Source organism: Sminthopsis crassicaudata, chromosome 1, assembly GCF_048593235.1.
Source record: "Sminthopsis crassicaudata isolate SCR6 chromosome 1, ASM4859323v1, whole genome shotgun sequence".
Lineage (NCBI taxonomy): Eukaryota > Metazoa > Chordata > Mammalia > Dasyuromorphia > Dasyuridae > Sminthopsis > Sminthopsis crassicaudata.
Window position 1 is genome coordinate 53,991,842 of NC_133617.1, and position 18,169 is coordinate 54,010,010.

The window sequence follows — 18,169 nt, forward strand, 5'->3', positions numbered from 1 at the left end:
TAAACCAAAATTAATTCACAACTGGGAAAAGCGATCCTAGGAATTTCCTTCCATAATCTTCCTCCCCATCATTTCCAACAGACACATTATTGATTGTCCTTTCTCAAAGAATACCCATAAAACATCACTTTGTTAGGGTCAAGAAATAGCTGCTCAGACCAACAGGAACTTAGAAGGCTCTCCCACAGACTGGGGCCCTATGGACATTGAGTGTCAAGATCTCTAAATTTGCACCTCTCACATGTCTTTGAGCTGCTTTGGTCATACACCCTGATGGGGGGTCCTGTGCCAGGGTCTCCCATGCCTCCCAACCGATTCCAAAGTTCTTCAGAGAGCTGACACATACAAGCAGATTGGTCTTATCTCTCCTGAGGCTTCAGAGCTTCCTGCAGAATGCTGAGAAATGGACACAAGCTCTGTACTTGAATCTCTCCAGGAAGGGGGAACCTTCTGCTTCTACAACCAAACCAAAATGGCAAAACTGCTCAGAGTCAGATGGCCAGTTAAGAGGAGACTTTACAGATGGGGTTGCCTCAATGTCCCTTTTTTTGGCCTGGAGGGAGTAACATACACAAATCCAAGCTTACAACATGGAGCATCGGGTCCCAGTTGATTTTTGTTCAGTTTTTGTCCATCATCTCCAACTCTTGGAGTTTTCTTGACAAAGATACTAAAATGGTTTGCCATTTTTTTTTTCCAGCTCATTTTACAGATGAGGAAACTGAGGCAAACAGGATTAAAGGATTTCCCCTGAATGACATCTGGGTTTGAACTCTGGTCTTCACAAGGCAATTGTTTATGCTAAAGCTCCATTCCCTCCCCATTCCAGCTTGTCACATAGCTGTAAGGGGTCTAACATTTAAAGTGGACTACAACCGTCCTTTGTAGGCAGAACAAAGCAGTTTTCTCCAGTGTCTTATGGGGAGCAGGAAAGAGGGAGAAAAAGCGCCTAATTTCTTTGGTAATTATCTAGGGCCACTCATTTTTATGCATGGCTTTACGGAACAAATGGGGAGAGAATAAAAATACTTGGATTTGCCATTTTTACTCCAAAATAGAGGCTAGCTCTAAAACAACTAAAATTCATGTCAGGAGAAATATTAAAGTGCTTTTTTTGGCCTCCTCAAGATTTGTATTTCCATTTAGTTTCATCTACTAGATCTGGCTCATTGTTCTGCTCCCTCTAAATCATTTTGAGCCCTGTGTTTTCCAATGTTAACTCTCCCCCCTAATTTTCTGCCCTATCTATATTCCCTGTGACCTTAAGCTCATCACTTCTGGTCCCTCCACAGTCTGTACTTGGACCACCCAGGGGAAGCCTTGGAGAAGGCTGGGGAGCTAATGACTACTATCTTCTATCACTGCGCGTGGTCCCCCTCCCAGGTCAGCCCACCCCAGCCCCAGCTGCAGGAAGGGAAAAGGCTACCGGATCCTCGGATCCTCCAACTAAGGCCGGTGCCCGAGGAGTGGGGGGCCGAGCCAACAACCCTGGCCCAGCAGCCCGTGGGCAAGAACACAGTCTTCTACAAGGCATAGGTTGCAATGCTTTTATTAAATTCTTACAAAACAGAATACAAAATTCTGGCATTTGATAGTTGTTATAAAGGAAAACTCTTGAGCTGTATCAGTTTACCTGGTACCCCATAGTTAAAGTGCTTTTTTTCCCCTCCTTTTCTTTCTATTGGGATGGTGCGTGTTTTGTTTTTCGTTGTTTGTCAGCAGTTTCTAAGCTGACGTACCCCTTTTCTCATGGGGGCCAGTCTTGGATACCACAGCAGTGCAGTGTGTGACATCATTTCGGCCACTTTCAAGAATGGCCTACCCCATGCTGGGGTGGGGACAAGGGGGGCATCTTATTTATGAGCCTTGAAAAAGGTTCACAGTAACATTTCTAACCAGTTCCAAGTTGAATTAATTGGTTAAAAGGGGAGGGGGCAGGGACAGGGAAACAGTTGGGAAGGAAGGGGAAAGTGAACCTAAGTTAAAAAAAAAAAAAAAAAAAAAAAAAAACGAAAAGAAAAGTCAGTCATCAGTATCAGCTAAGTTCTGATTAGTAGGGGAAATAGCAATTTGAGTCTCCAAGGCTTTTTTTTGGGGGGGGGGGAAGGGAAGGGGGAGTTAAAAGAAAAAAAAATCCCAGAAAACTCCCAGCTGGAAAGAACAAGTATTGATTTTCCATTTACACCCCCCTCCTACTCAATAAACTTCAGATACTGCAGACAGCGTTAGTGGAAGTGAATCAGAAGTCTGACCCGAGAATGGGGCCGAGAACGGGGCCGGAGATGGAAAGGAGGTCTCTCCACCTTCCTCCTTCGTTGTACCCCACCCCACAACACTCACTGGGTCAGTAGGGGAGCAAACTTCAATCCTCCAGGCCCTGCCCTGGCCTGCCAGGTATGTCCAAAGAAGATTTTGGGGGAGGATTGGAGGTCAAGGCATGTGGAGGGGGGGAATCAGAGGAGGAGGGAGTTGCTTAAAAAAAAACCCAAGAACAAAAAACTCCGCCCCCTCCTCCAGGTGTGACCAGGATTCCAGGTGTAGCCGGGGATAGCCTGACCCCTACTTACACCATTCAAGTATTCTTAATATAAGACAAATACCCGCTGGGTAGGGGTGGGGGGCAGGAGGAAATCTACAAGTGAGAATAAAAACAAAAGGCTCCAAAATCCCTATAAAAACACAATGTACAAAGACCTCGGACTCTGAAGAAGCAATGACTACATGTCCCCAGAATCCCCCGCTTCCACCTGTGGCTGTCAGAGCAGTTTCCCAACGTCCTCGGCAGGCATGGGACAGAACTGACCAGTGGGACCCAGTCCGCTCCAGGGAGTTCCGGCCGGGGGCTGGAGGGGGGGGCTCGGGAGCAAAGAAATGGGGGGGGGGCAAGAAAACTGCTATTTGAGGCTTAGGGGGACTGACTATAAAGAAAACCTGAGGACTTCTCTCCGCGCGCCGCCGCCGCCTCCTCCCCCCGGCCGGAGAGCAGAGACCACACACACATTCACAGCTCCCTGTGCGCGCGGAAGACGGGGCTGGTATTGCATAGTTTGTCGCTGCCCAGGGCCCGGGGGGCGGGGGAGGCAGCTGCTCGCGCAGGCGCGCTCCGGGCCCCCGGGGGGGGGGGGGTTCTCTACTCGGAGCGCGGCCTGAGAGATGGGCCCGGAGGAGACACCGAGTCTCTATAGGAATTCCTGGCGGGAGTGTTTCGTCGGAACCGAACTAGAACCCTGAGCCGCTTGGATCTGCCGGGCCCCGGGATCCAAGACACGAAAAGTCTAAGCAGGAAACTAAAAGCTTTTTCCTGAACGTTGGCAAAAGAAATTCTCCCCCGCGGGCGCTGGCGCTCATTTCGGCTTCGGGCTTCCGAGGGGGGAGGGGAAGGCCTGTCCCCACGGACTGAAACCGCCCATTCCGGGCAGGCGGGAGGGAGGCAGGGGGCGCTCATCGCCCGCCCCCGAGCCCTGAAGAAGGGCCCGTTAGGCCTGGGGCACAAGTGCCCCGCCCTCGGCACCAGAGAAGCCCGTTCCAGCCAGTGAAGGGAATCAAGCCTTCCTCTGGTTCCCGGCACCCCCTCCCCCCGTGGGACAAGGTCGGCGCGAGGCGGGCGGGGGGAGGCACGTAGCAGCACCCCGGGGATCCTGGGAAATCCGGCTCTCCTCCTCCCACCCCGGGCGTGGGGGGCACGAGTATTTTAATGGCCCAGGATCCCAGCACCTTCCAGCAGTGTTGTCCCCGTCACCGACAGTCAGGTACGCTTGCTTCCCCCAGGGAGGCCGATACCTAACAGGGTCCCAGGAAAAGGGGGGGAGGGGGAGACTCGCAGAAGCCCCAGATTGTCTGCCCCGAGAGGTGGGGGCGGGGTTAAGTAAGGGACGCCAGCCACACCCTGTCTTAGACTACATTCTGGCCAGTCAGTGATGGGAGGAGGGCAAGGAGAGAAAAACGGGGGGCGGGGAGGGGAGGAGAGCCCCGTAGGAGCGGCCAGCTTGGGGTAGGCTCTACCTCCTCCACAGGGCAGCCCCCTCCTGCTCCAAGGCCAACGTGTCCAGGTGGGTTCAACTTGTGCTCCAAGCTAGACCCCAAAAAGGAGAGCTGGGGGTGGGGGTGGGGAGAACAATCATGGAGAGGAAGCTATTCTATGTGGAGCGGGTTCAGATTTCACCTGGAGCGCAGGCGACCACTCCTTTCTCAATACTGTACACGGGCCGGGGAAAAGTTCCCTTAGAACACTGAGAATTTCCCACGGGGCTGGATGAACGCAAAATAAATTATATATATATACACATACATATATATACGTACGCACGTGGATGAAATGCATATGTATATACACATATCGCAAGTATGCACATATGCAGGGGGGAGGGGGAGCGTGCCCCCGCCCCCCACCCCGGACTTTTCCTACCCCAGGGACCCTTCACCTGCTCTGGAAGACTTAAAAGCTTCTGGAGGGAGGACGCAGGCCTTCCTCCCGAGCCGATTCTTGGCGCTCAGTGCGGGAAAAGGAGCGAGGGCGGGCGGGGCAGGGGACCACGTGACTTTCCCACGACTGACTGGCCGTCTTTCACAGTTAGGGGGCGGGCTGAGCTGACAGCGCATCCTTTGGCGTAGGAAGGGAGGGAACCCTCAACAAACAAGGACCCAGAACGATCGGTGTGCCCCACGCCCGCGGAGCGCTCGGGTGGGTGCCGCTTTCTCGCTTCGTTGGTAAATACCATTAGACCACTTAAAAAATGTTTATAAAAAAAAAAAAAAAAAAAAAAAAAAAAAACTACTCCCAAGGTCAGCTGAACTCCCTGGAAACCAGCCAGAGGAGGGAGTGATCGACGGCTGGCAACAGCTTAAAAAACCAAACCCGACCCCGGCAAACCTCAACGGGACGAATGCGCAGGAGGGGCCGGAGGGGCCCGCGGGCCGTTACATGTGGTCGCTGACCAGGACCAGGGGGCTGACCAGGTGCTGGGGGGCCGGCGGGGCCTTGGACAGGCTGGCCTTCTGCCGCCGCTGGGCCAGCTTGGACTTGGACGGCGGCGACAGCTGCATGGAGCATGAGGTAGCTTTGATGACGATTGGTCGGTTCTCTTCCTCCTCGTCCTCTTCGCGCTGGGCCAGCTGGCGGTTCACGGCGATGGCCTCCGCTGCGAAGGAGGTGAGTTCTTTGGCACTGCTGTTTCTGCGGGCACGGAAAGAAGTGGGAGACATTAAGGCCCACCCCCAGCAGGCGGCTCCCTGGCCAGCACTGGGCCGCTTCGGGCCCCCACACCTCCTTCAGAGGCAGAGAAGGATCGCGGGGGAGGCAACCCCCCTCCCCCCACCGTGCACAAGCTTTGGCAGCAGCTCTTTTTGTGGTGACAAAGAACAGGGAGAATATCGCTGCTCTAAAAAATAAAATGACGGACAGGCTGATTTTAGAAAGGCCTGGGAAAGACTTCTAGGAACCGATGCTGCGTGAAACAAGTAGAACCCGCAATATAGTGTGCACAGCAATAACAAGAAGATTGTGCAACGATCAAGACAGACTTGGTTCTTTTCAGTGTTTCAGGGATCCCAGCAATCCCAATAAACTTTGGATGGAAAATGCCAAGCATCCAGAGAGAAAACTGTGGAGACTGAACATAAATCAACACATGCTATATTGACTTTTTTTTCCCCCTTTTGTTCTGATTTTTCTCTCTCAACAGGATTCATAAAGAAATATGTAAAAAAAAAAAAAAAAATCAACATACAGCCCCAAATCATTTTTACATGTAATTGGGGAAAATAATGTTTTGCTTTGTTTTGTTTTTTAAAACCCAGATAATAAATCAAAAAAGGAGTCCAGGATCAGGGTTCCAAGATGTGAGGCCAGGTAACAAGTTGGAAGCCCTATTTCTACACAGCTGCACTCCAGACTGATTCCAGGGAACTAACCACTGGGCTAAACTGGCCAACAGCGATAATAAATGGCTGCCTCCCCTAGCCCAGGCCTTCTTTAACTTTTTCCACTCATGACCCCTTTCCACCTGAGGAATTTTTACATGACTCTGGGTTCGGTGGTTATATAGAATAAGTATAGAAATCAAACACTTAATAAATTATCATCTCATGACTTCCACATTCAGGTACAAGACTCTCAATGGGATCGAGACCCACAGTTTAAGAGAAATTGGAAGGCCCAAATCTAACCAGGACAAAAGAGCAGCGCTCCACCGGTCCACCTTCTGTCCCCAAACCAAGAATGGCCGCCTTCCCTTGACCAGCCTAGAACCATAAGCCTCTCTCTAGAGCCACACTGAAAAGACAGGGAGTCAGGGAGTTGTCTCACCTCTGCAGGATGATTGGAGTGGGGAAGGTGTTATCTGGAGCACACTGCAAAGAGAACACAGACCCTTCATTAGTTCTGGGCCAGGTTGGGGGCCAGCTTAGGGTCTTGCTAAGTCCTGAGGCTGAAGGCGCTGCTTTAAGGGGTTATGGTACTTCTGTACCCATACCCACAGGAAGCAAAGCCAGTGGGGAAGTGGCTGTGCCTCGATGCCCTCCTTGAATCTAAATCCAAAGACCCAGGGCCTTCAATACCATCTAGGGAAGGGGAACTTTCCTTAGGGGGGTCACAGAAAGCCCCTGTAGAGCCCAAGTGAGAATAACAGCTAAAGTTTTGGCCAAGAACAAGCTCTAATTCCATTTAGTAGTTGGGAGACAAAATGCTTTCCTTTTGCTCTCATTTCCCTCATCTGTAAAGTGGGGATAAGAGAAGTAAAGTGACAGTTACAAAGTACTCTGGGAATTATAAAGGTTATGACTTTTGCCACTAAGACATGCTAGGAATTAGCCCCTCGTCACCTGGGAGGTGAAGACCCTGGGACTTCATTACCTACCTCTGAGGATGTGCTGGGAATTCAATGAGAAAATGGATTCAAAAGCAATTTAGAAAGCAGCCAAGTTACTAGGCCCACTTAAGGAATTAGTCATCAGGCTGTAGGGAAACAAGACATATTCCTCCCTCCCCCACCCCACCCCACCATGGCAGAACTTCCTGACATTTCTGGAACCAGAATTTTAGACCCAGGAGGCATCTCAAAGGGATCATCTAGTTCAATCTCCTCTTTAAAGAGGACAGATGAAGAAACTCAGATGTGGAGACTAAGCACCTTGTCCAAGGATACAAGGAATAAATCACATCGGTTGCTAGACTCAAGTTAATCACTGAACTACTCGTTCCGGAATGATGTGACAGATGAAGACATTAAGCAACTTTCCCACCAGCTTGGACTGGACAAGATAGCCAGGGCAGGAACAGGAGACAAGCTTCCAAAGACATAACAAGGTCCAGAAAAACAACTAAAATTGTAATAAGAATGTATAACGGAAATAATTTCAAGAATTTGAGAAGTGCCCATTTACATATCCTAACATACACCTCAATGTTGGTTGGCCCTGCCCCCGTATTCTGGTGAGGGTGACGTGTAATCTATTTTTCAACATATACATTCCCTTTTTTTTTTTTTTTTTTTTTTTTTTCCTTTTTTAAAGACCTCCTTTTGGAAAGGCAGTCTCCACTTTGTCCAATACCACATATTATACATTCTGTGACTTGTACCCATTTCCTTCTTTGTAAAATTACTCTACCTTGATGAAGAGTGGATACACTTGAATTCAGGAAGACCCAAATTTGAATGCTATCTCAGACACTCAGATGTGTGACCTCCTCAACATTATTTAATCACCTGGGGCCCTCAGTTTCCACAGAGTTGGATTTGACTAAGAAAACTTCCAGCTCTAAATCTCTCATCACTACGGATCCTTCTCCTAATTCACTAAAGTAGACTTTAGGACAGCTTTGGGGCCTTCTCATCTATTCCAACCTCATCCATCTACTCTTTCCTTCAACAAGAAGTTTTATAAAATGGCACACGAGCCATTCTAAGACCAGCCTGGCACTACATTATCCACAATCTGAGGTCACTAGCAAGGCCATCATCCCTTCTCCCTTTCCATTCCAAGTCACCAAGTCACCAGATTAGCCAACCTTCACCAGGCCTGGTCTCCCAACCTCACAAACACCTCGAGGACTAGCACTCATTCAGCCCTGAGCGAACACAGCCTAAGATTATTCTCCTGTGCACAAATGCCTTATCTCCCCCAAACAGACCTTTATCAGCGGGACGGAGCCTTCGCCTTCCCAGTGGCCCCTGGCACAGGGCTAACACACGGCAGGGGCTAAACATGTTTGGTAGAAGAGAAAACTACTGCTATGTCAAGACTGTGGACTGTTGTTCAGAGGCGGCCCAGGGCAGAGGGCCTCTGGGGCTTCTGAGCCTGGGAGACCTCCCTCATGCTCTCTGTTCCCTTCCATCTGGATACCTCCGACTACTTCTCTTCTAACTACCCAGACTATTGGATTTGAGGGTCAGGCCTTGGCCATATTTTATGTGTTTAACAACGTTATTCTGAGGAGGCTTTAGCAAGCAGACTTGCCCAAAGGGTCCAGGACACAATGAAGCTGACATCCCTTAAGGATCCCTTAATCTTTTAAAAGGTTAAGACTAGATGGATGTCCCGTATCTGGTACAGGGTCTGTTGCACTCTTGTGCAGTTGAGGGCCGAACTAGTCTTTGGGATGGCCCTTCTTCCAGCACCCACGGACAGAAGGGCAATGGAGGTGTGGGGAGGGGGTAGACCTACCCAGCTTAATGATTTCCTAATAATTGCAGCTCCCCAAAGTGGATGAGAGTGTTTGGGAAGCTTTCTCCCATGAGAACTCATTGGGCAAGGTCTGGAGGATTATTTATTAAAGGAAATTAAATTCTTGACCAGGTATGGGCTCAACTGGATAGCTTGAGGACCTTTCCCACTCAGATGCTTGCTTACATGTGTAAAAACCTTCCAAGAAGGTTCCATGCTCCACCACATCCCACCCCCATCTTCCTCTGTGACACTTTGTGTGTGAGTCTGAAAGTGCCAACTACTACTCCCAACAATTTCCACACGCACCATTGTTCCTCTGCCTCCTGTAGCATCAACAACAGAAGCAAAATTCGAGTCTACCAAGCACTTCTTCTGTGCTTGGCACCTGCTAAGTGCCAGCAAACAAGAAAGGAGAACAATGGACCCCGCTCTCAAAGAGCACCCTTCTTACAGGGAAGGACAAAATACTAACAAGGAGGAACAAATCCATGACAAAGGAGATGCTGAAGAACCTCTCCTCCCCCTCCCCCAAGCCAATCATTGTTTGCCCAATTAAACAGGGCCACCACCACCTATCTACTCCCTGATAAGCTCTGGCTTCAAGGGGTCTCAGACCCCTAATCTGAAAATAAAAGGAATAGGAGATAGCCTTCTACTTCAGAGCTTAAGAGTTGGCACAGAATTGTGGGAAAAGCCTCAGCCGGCACATGTGCAAGTCTGGATCTGACTTCTCAGCAACTTTATTACCAGAGGATAAGTCTCGGTTCCTCATTTGTAAAATGGGGACACTTTTGCCTCCTATCTCAGAGGGCTACTGTAACCTTAGAACTTCTCTAAACACAAGTGAAGAGTTACTATTACCCACTTCTAAGTCAGACTAGCCTATGGTTCCCAATGACTCTGATTTTCCCAAGTTTCATCATCAAGCACAACCTCTCGGGAGCTGTTTCTTCAGCTGAAAAGATTTCCAACATTCTATAATTCTGGGATACCGTTTGGAATTCAAAGGCGACCTTGGGTAAAACCAGGACTGGGAATCCCCAAAGCCATCCCCTTTTCCTTGTCCCCTTTAGGTTTCCGAGAGCAGTCACTCTTCCTTGTCCTTCCTCCAGGTCAAACAGAGCCCTAGCTGAAGCCTAGGGAGCAGCTTGGGTCATTCCCCAGCCCAGGGACACTTACCCCCTGCACCCAGGGGTGCTGCAGGACCTGGGCTGCACTCAGCCGCTTCTTGGCATCCCGGACAAGCAGCTTGGAGATGAGATCTTTGGCTCCAAAGGAGATGTGGGCCCAGTCCTTGTCAGGGAACTCGTACTTGCCTGCCTGGATGCTCTCAAAAAGCATGTTCTGGGGAGAGGAATTAGCCAAGAACTTTAAGAGCCCTGGTCCCTGATTCGCTCTCCCGCTGCGGACCCCAGAGGGGTCTGGACATTCTGTCTCCCAGCTGGTAGAGAAACCTTGGGGGAGCAGTGGGGAGCTCCCTCCCTTTCTTGCCCCTGAGCATACAGCAGGGAAGCGTGAGTCTGTCTCTTCCCTGGCTGATGGGCTGTGTCCAGTCAGAGAACAAGCCCGGAAGCTTCTCAGGGTCTCTGTATATATCAGAGGGCCCTCCCAGGGCCAGCATTCTGTCAAGTAGCTGAAGGGCTTCTAGGGGCCGGGACCACAGATTTCTGCTTAGTCCCAAAGGACAAGATTTGGGGAATGGGGGTAGGAAAAGCTACAAAGGGCCAATTCCTCCCTCCCCACGTGCCCCCAAGTTTCTTAAGGGTTGGAGTCCCAGGAAAGGCCCAGTCCGGGGCTCTCACCTGGCAGGTGTGGCAAGCTTCACCCCGGTCCCAGCCGCAGTCGCTGCCACAGTGGCCCACAAAGGGCGGGTACCCGCTGAGCAGGATGTAGAGGATGACCCCAAGGCTCCACAAGTCACATCGCTTGTCGTAGATGGTCGCCTCCTCGTTGAAAGCTTCTACCACCTCGGGGGCCATGTACTCTGCAGAGCCACACTGGGAGGGAGGAGGGAGGGTTATGAGGGGCTGCAGCGGGAGGGGGGGGGCCAAGCCCTGTGCTAGGCACAGGGAGCAAGGGGGTCTGTCCCCTCAGCCAGGAAGACTCTTGGGCAGCAAAGTGGGGTTTGCACCCTCCTGTAAACACGGTTCTTTGGGGTCCCCAGACCAGCTCTTGTCCTAGAAGGGTCCCATTCTGCTGGGGACAAAGAGGGGCCTCCTGACCTGGGACCAGGGCAGGTAGTCAGGGAGGACTTCTCAGAGGAGGTGGCAACTAAATACAACAAGGAGAAATCAGAAGAAAAGGGAGGAACAGATTCAGAAAAAGACTGCTGGCCGGGGCAAGGAGGTGTGGGACCTGGTATGGGCGTGGATCCTTTGCAGTGACTGTGGCAAATGCCATTTCTCCTCCACTTCCCACCTGGGAAGAACTTAGAAAGGATTTCTCATCTAACTTCCTTGGTTTTATGATCCCAATTAAGACAACAGCAGCTGGCACACATGCAGTGCTTTGTCTCAACAACTCTGTCCACATTGTCTTTTTTTTAATTGATGAAGACAATCCTAGGAGGGAGGTGTTATTATTATCCCCATTTTACAGATGAGGAAACTAAGGCAGACGGGGCTTAAATGGTTTGCTCGGGGTCACAAGCCTACTGAGTGTCTGAGACCCGGTTTGGAATCTGGTCTCTCGGCTTGGTGGATGCTTGTGGAGTGACTCACAGGCTGCACCTCCCTCTCCTCATCCTGTACCCATCTCAAGTGCTCCTGGTTAGCGATGCGATGCGTGCAGACACCCGACAGCTTTAAAGCCTCAGCATTCTTCCTGTCAAGCAGGAGGCCGCCAACATCCCTCCCACCTCTCCTAGCCGGGACCTCCCGTCTGACAAATCCACTTTTGTCTGAGCCCCACCCTCGCCAGGCCACCCAGAGTCCAGATTCCCGCTGGGCCAAAACGTAAGAGGCGGCTGTGTCCCACGGGAGTGTGGCTGGAGTGTGGGACACAGCAAACCTCCGGGGGCCAGGAGAACTTGCTAACCCCACCTCAGTAGTGAAGGAACTCCCTCAGCCAAGGGCCCCAAACCCACCTATGACCCTGCACCGGGGCCCGGAGGCGTGTGCTCCATGCTGGGGAGTCCAAAGCTCAATTCTGGCCCTCCCCCCTTCCATGGGCACCACTGTGTGCCAGCCCCACTGGAGCTCTGGGGATGCTCCTCTGGACCACTCCCAGAGGAGGGCTCAGGACCAGCCAAAAGCAACATTAGAGACTGAGTCCTACCCCAGCCTCTTCCCTTCTTCCCCTGGACCAGCCAAAGAGACCGCTCCTTCCTGGCCCTCACCATCTTCCCCTCCCCCTTTGTTACCCGCTAGGGCATCAGGAGCCTGCAAGCTGGCACATGCCTTTTCCCTCTTCCTTGCCATGGGGCGAGAGAAGTGGGGTTAGTGGGGGTCCCACAGGGGCCTGGCCCCTCCTACAAGCAGGAGGAGGGCAAGGGTGATGCCCTGGAGCCAGGAATTCAAATCCAGCCTTGGACACTCATTGGCCACGTGACCCAGGACAAGGAAGCGGCAGGTCCCGGCCCTCAGTGTCCTGTCCATAGGGACTCCCACAAAGGCCTGGCTTGGAGGTGGGGAGAAGCCAGATGGCGTCTCTGCCAGTGCTGGCTAGCAGGACTGCAGTTACCCCGGCTTCTCTTCCCATCAGCATCAGCACTTTGCAGTGAGAGGCACAACCTGCAACCATTATCTGGGTCCCCATGCCCCTCCTCAGGGCCTCCCTCCCCAGCTTCTCAGACCCTGGTGAGAAGGGGGGGGGGGTCGCCTCCCACTTTCTCCTGCCTCCAGCTCAATGCCTTTTTGGGGGCCGTCTTTTGCCATTCTGGGCCCATGGCTGCCACCTCGAGACAGTGCAGGGTGGGAAAGGGCCCAGAGGGCGCTCAGATACAGCACCCCTCCCCCCCTTACAGAAAGGTGAGCGGCTGGAAGCCCCTCCCACTGGCAGCCCCCAGTACAGAAAGGGTTAAGGCGCAGAGCCTGTGCTAGCTATGGGACTTTCCAGCCTCCCCAGAGCCGTGGGGGAGGGGCAGAGGGAGGCCCTCCGAGCACCAGAGACAGGAAGCTTGATGGGGAAGGGGGGGGCTGGGCACCCCTGCTCTGTAAGACAAAGCACAACTTTGTGCCTGAGTGGGGAAGGCTGCCTGAAATGCCAGGCCCAGCAGCATGGGGGGGGGGGGGGCCCTCCTGAGTCCCAGCTAGGAGCCTCACCTTCCCCACCAGGCAGGATGGGGTTGCATCAGCTCCTTCCCCGCCCAGACCGGGCTTCCAGCCAAGGGTTCTGCCCTGTAGGGAGGGGCTGCCTCTGCAAGGTTAGCTCCCCCAAAGACCCTGCGGGTGGGGGCTGACCCAGCCAGTCTCTGACAGCTCTGCAAGCTAGGACCCCGGCTGGTCAGGAGCTGGTATAACCCCAAAGTAAGAGCAGGGGGTGCCCCCAACAAATCTCTGGGGAAAGGGGGAGACACAGGCCGGCAAGGCGGCATCCAGGAGCTCTCTGGGGCTGTTCCCCTGCTGTTACTCCTGGAGAAGGTTAGGTCAAAGGTTACTGGCTTTGGGGGAGGGGAGAAGGGGAGGAGTGCAGGGCCAAAGCCCAAACCCTGGTTTTGACTGAAGACCTTGGGTAGGACGGGCCTGAAGGGGCAGGGTGTGGTCCTGGCACTGCCCCCTCAGTCCCAGGGACCCAAGCCTCCCACCTCCTCCAAGCCTGGCCATCTCTAGCACACATATTGCTGCCAGGGTGCCCTGGCCCCTCAAAGCCCCTCCTCTCCCTTGGCCCGAGCCTCGCCTGACCCATTTCTGGGTGCCCTGAGCGCCGGGCCCCACCCCACCACCCAATCAGAGCCACTGTTGCTAAGGCGAGCCCTAAGCTTTCTCCCTCCGACTCCTCCCATGCTGCTGGGCTCTGCTCCAGGCCAACCAGGAATGGGGGTGTTATGTAACTCGGGGGCCCGGGGGGGGGCAGGGCGCGTCACGGCCCAAAGAGAAGAGGATGCCGGGGCAATACCCGGGAGGGCTCACAGGCTCCCACTGAATACTGATCCGCTCCCTGAAAACTCAGGGGCTGTCTGGCCTGAGTCTGAAAGAACCTACCTCCTTGTTCCTGACTCTGCAGAAGCCCCCTGGGGCTCCAGGGCAATGGGGGAAACTGAGGCACAGCAGAAGGGGGTTACCCCCAGGGAGCCAGCTGACCGAAGGCTGGCGCAGGGCCCAAAGGCAGTGACCTCTCAGCCCAGCTCTGGGCACCAGAGGGGCTGACTTGAGCAGGCTTATCAGCCCAAATGTCACAGGTCTGCCCAAGCCCAGCATCCCAGGGCACCCGCCACTCCCCCCCCCCATGGTGAGGGGGACTTACCGGAGTGAGCAGCTCTGGGGTGGAGATGGGAGAGCAGTCGCCATTGAGCTTAATGCCACTGCCAAGGTCAAAGTCACAGATCTTGACTGGAGAAACCTGCAGGGGGGTGGGGGGTGGGAGACAGACAGGTGGGTGAAGCACAGGACCCCAGCACCCCGGGGGAGGGGGGACCCAGGGAGAGCCTGCAGGTCCCATCATTCTGAAGTTACAGGGGACAGAGATCCAAGCTAGGCCCAGGGGTAGCCAGTCAGTGTCCCAAATTCACCATGGTCTCATTTTTCCTCCTAAATTACTGCCTTTCCCCTGGCCAGTGAGAGGGCCAGGCCCAGGGGTAGAGGAGGTGGGTCTTGGTCCCTCAACCCCCTACAATGGAGGCTGCTGCAGAGCTTCTCCTTTTCCTGTTGGCCGTGGGCCGCATACTCCTCCTGTCTTGGCCAGAATCCCTTGGAGGGAGAGCACTTTAATACCAGGTCCTAGGAATGGCCGTCACCTCAAAGACCTCATGCTGTGAGCCAGCTGCAGAAGCAGTGTTAGAATGGAAAGAGCACAGAACAGGGAGTCCCTACATTCAAGCCTCCTCGCTGCTCTGAGCTCGAGCTTTCACCTCCATGAAATTGGGGAGGGGGCACATCAGGGACACTATACAGTGGTCCATACCACCACCTCCTCAGGAGGTTTCAGGGCATCTGTGAACTTGTGTTTTTTAATACCTGCTTTAAAAATGACTTTTTAAAATTTATCAAACTTAATTCTCTTCACAAATAAATTTCGCTAGCATTTGTAATTCTCTAGTTTTTCTATTTATGCAGTAAAGAAAGAGGGGGCATTCTGAGAAGGGATCCATCCCTCCTTGAAGGCCCCAGGACCAGGTGATGGGTGCGGGCCTTCCCAGTTCAGTCCCAAGGGAAAAACTGCTCCCCTCCCCCATTCCCTAGGCCACTCCTCCCAGGAGCCTCTCCTCACCTGGTCAGGATTTTCACAGAGGATGTTTTCAGGTTTAAGATCCCTGTGTGCAATCCCTGGGGGAAAGCCAGACAGGAGAGGTAAGGTCAAGAGTGTGGGGGAAGGGGCAGCTAGGTGGTGCAGTGGATAGAGCATCAGCCTTGAATTCAGGAAGACCCGAGTTCAAATCTGTTCTCAGACACTTAACACTTCCTAGCTGTGTGACCCTGGGTAAGTCACTTAACCCCAGCCTAAAAAAAAAAAAAAAAAAGAGTGTGGGGGAGAGCATTGGAGAAATACCTTAAGGAGCAGGGGGGGAGGGCAGGGACAGGGGGTCCCCAAGGGTCCTTAGGGGGTGGGGAGGGGGTCTCAGCTGGGCAGAGAGCTATCTAGCTAGTGCAGGGAGGGGGTAGGGAGGGAGGGGGCGAGAAGGAATCGGAGCCAAGCTTCAGGCCCAATCCTCTGCCTCTCCCCCTGGGACCCCGACATTGCCCACCTTTATTGTGCAAGAAGTCAAGGGCACTGGCAATGTCCTGGACCACCATGCTGGCCTCTAGCTCGTTGAAATGACGTCGCTGATGGATATGAGAGAGGATGGAGCCTGCCGGGGGAGGGGCAGAGGGGGAAAAGGCACAGTCGGGGGGAGGGCCGGCCTCCTCCCCCCCAGAACCCTGGAAAAGGGATGAGCCAGTGAGACCACTATCCCCCCAGAGGGCAGAGGAGGGAACCAAGGCTCAGAGAACGAACGGTTTTGCACAGGAGTCTCCCAGTGCACAAGGGTCTCGGGACTCAAAATCACTCTCCTCTGACAGAGTTTAGTGCTCTTTCCACTACAACACACTTCAGGTAGGGATGCTACCCAGAAAGGTGCCCAAGCCTGCCTCTCCCATGTTCCGGGGGAGTTACCATCACCACGGAGACCCTGCCTCTGGCCCCCAAGATGTGCCGGTGGGTGCCCACTCACTTGCCTCCCAACTACCCTCACATGGAGGGGAGCAAGAAAGGGCAAAGAGCCAAGAGCCTCCCAGCCATGAGAAGTGGGTGCTGGGTCCCTCCTCCCTGGAGGTCTCCAAAGCGGCAGCTTGGGTATAGGGAGTAAGGATTTTCAGGGAATCCAAGGCCAGACTAGTTGGCTCCTTCTTTCAAGATTCGGCTGAAATCCTCCTCCCCAACCCCCACACTTCAGGAAACCTTCCAGTCCCAGGGTAACTCTTGGTCCTTTACAAGTCTTCTCTCCCATTAGAATACAAGCTCCCTGAGGCCAGACACTGATTTGTACCTTTTGTGTATCCCAGTCACTCAGCCCTGGCTGGTACACAGAAAACACTTAATACTCTTGGGCGGGACTTGTCTACATGTTCACTAAGCTCCCTTCCAATCCAAGATCCTGTATCTCCCACAGAAAAACAACCCTTAGCCCCCCTTTTATATGCCTGTCGTAAGGCTGTTTCTTTGAACTCTGCCTGAAGCAGTCCCCATTTCCAGCCTGATCCCTCTCTTACAAGAACAAAAACCACTTTGCTCTAAGGTGCTGTTCCTGAAACATTACAGGGAATTCCCTCCTTATTTTAGGCCTGAAGCATCAAACCCAAACAGGAATAGGGGCCACTAAGCACTAAGTATTTTAAGCATCCCCGTGCTCCACATGCTGTCTCAATTTTAAAATGTAATATCATCTCTATTTTATTATATTCCTATTTATTGTGTTAATTATTACCAAATGGCATTTTCCCCTCATTGGGCCTCATTCGGGAGTCTTGGGGGCTGAGTAACACTCTCGTCTCTCTAGAACAGTTGTTCTCGATGTGGGAGAGGGCTTTCAGAAGATTCACAAAAATTAAAATGATTTTCCTAATACTAAGAGATACCCATGGAAATAAAAACTCTTGGTGGGGGGGGGAAAGAAAAGGGAGGGGTCCTTGATAATCTTCAAGGGGGTAAAGTGCCCCCAAAGCCAAAAAGCTTGAGAACCACTGTCCCAGACTAATGAAATTATAGGTGTAGTACCAATTTCTTTTTAAAAATCACTTCTGAGTTATTTATGGGTCCATTTTCAATATTATGTGGAAGAATGTCCTTTCAAAAATCCTCTACTCTCCTTGAAGATTTCATGGACTTTAAACATCTTTTTTTTTTTAACCTGGGTCTTTCATGTCAGGATTTAGGGGATGGGGGAGAAAATTAGGAGGAATGGGGTGAAAATACCCCACAGGGGTCAAAGGGAACACTAGACAGCCTCAGAGACAATCCTTCAATACTTACCACCCCGCATCTTCTCAAACACCAAATAGAATCTCTCCTCTTCTTCGAAGAACTCTATCAGTTCAAGGACATTTCTGGGGAGGGGGAAAGGAAGGAGGTGACAAGGGAAGGTGTTTTAGTCATCATTTGGCCTCGTTCCTAACTCATGTGGGCAGTCTTTGCCCTTGAAAGAGGGCCTGAATTGCCACCTTCAGGAACAAGAAGGAGCAATCCCAGATCCTGGACCTTGGGATCCCTGACTCCCTCAGAAAAACAACTGTTATAGGACTATCATGTGGGTATTTGCCTGAACTAGCTCCCATTTCCAACCTGACCCATCTCTTACAAAAACTAACTGATGGCCAGTTTAGGGGAAGCTAGACTCACTGCACTGGGGCTGGGACAGGGGAGGAAGATGCTCCTGCCTATCAAAATGCCCTCCATTAGACAATATCCCTAGGCAACGCAGCCTGAACTGGGCTGTAGCTGCAGAACAAAGACAAGGGCTAAGGCAGAAAGATGGGGCCGAGGGTGAGGGAAGAAGGAAAGGCTCATTACCGATGTCCCTGACACTGGTACAGCATCTCTACCTCCCGAAACACACGACTCCTTATGTGGCCCAGACGCTTCTCGATGATCTGAAAGAGAGCCAGGCCAGTGGGGTCACTAAGCCATCTGTGCTGCCCCAAAGACACCAGGACAGTCAGGCTGGGGGCTTCAGAGGCAGAAGAGCCCCCAGACCTGCAGAGAATTCTCTATTAAAATGTAAATCTTGCAGAAAAGGGGCTTATCCCTTGGGATAAGTCAGGGCTCTACACCTAAGGAGGAAGTGGACAAGGGCAAGCCTAAATAGGGGAGGGTGAACCCCGACCTGTCCAGTTCTGCCCAGAGCTAACTCTGCTCCACATGCTGGCCTCCC

The 18,169-nt window shown here is 52.5% G+C and overlaps 1 protein-coding gene across 2 annotated transcripts in view; it reads right to left on the bottom strand.

Moving 5' to 3' along the window:
- Nucleotides 1-1,533: 1,533 nt before the first annotated feature.
- The window catches only part of MKNK2 (MAPK interacting serine/threonine kinase 2), a 29,866-nt gene continuing 13,230 nt past the window's right edge, over nucleotides 1,534-18,169 (bottom strand). The window contains exons 6-14 of one of the 2 annotated variants that reach the window (XM_074303783.1): nucleotides 17,809-17,888; nucleotides 17,272-17,345; nucleotides 15,506-15,610; nucleotides 15,031-15,086; nucleotides 14,068-14,163; nucleotides 10,467-10,661; nucleotides 9,844-10,008; nucleotides 6,305-6,348; nucleotides 1,534-5,173 (exon numbers count right to left, since the gene is read on the bottom strand). In XM_074303783.1, the coding sequence (XP_074159884.1) occupies nucleotides 4,918-5,173; nucleotides 6,305-6,348; nucleotides 9,844-10,008; nucleotides 10,467-10,661; nucleotides 14,068-14,163; nucleotides 15,031-15,086; nucleotides 15,506-15,610; nucleotides 17,272-17,345; nucleotides 17,809-17,888 (1,071 nt within the window). In that variant the 3' untranslated portion in view covers nucleotides 1,534-4,917. The remainder of the gene's footprint in view (nucleotides 5,174-6,304; nucleotides 6,349-9,843; nucleotides 10,009-10,466; nucleotides 10,662-14,067; nucleotides 14,164-15,030; nucleotides 15,087-15,505; nucleotides 15,611-17,271; nucleotides 17,346-17,808; nucleotides 17,889-18,169) is intronic. The other variant, XM_074303791.1, reaches the window with a different exon arrangement.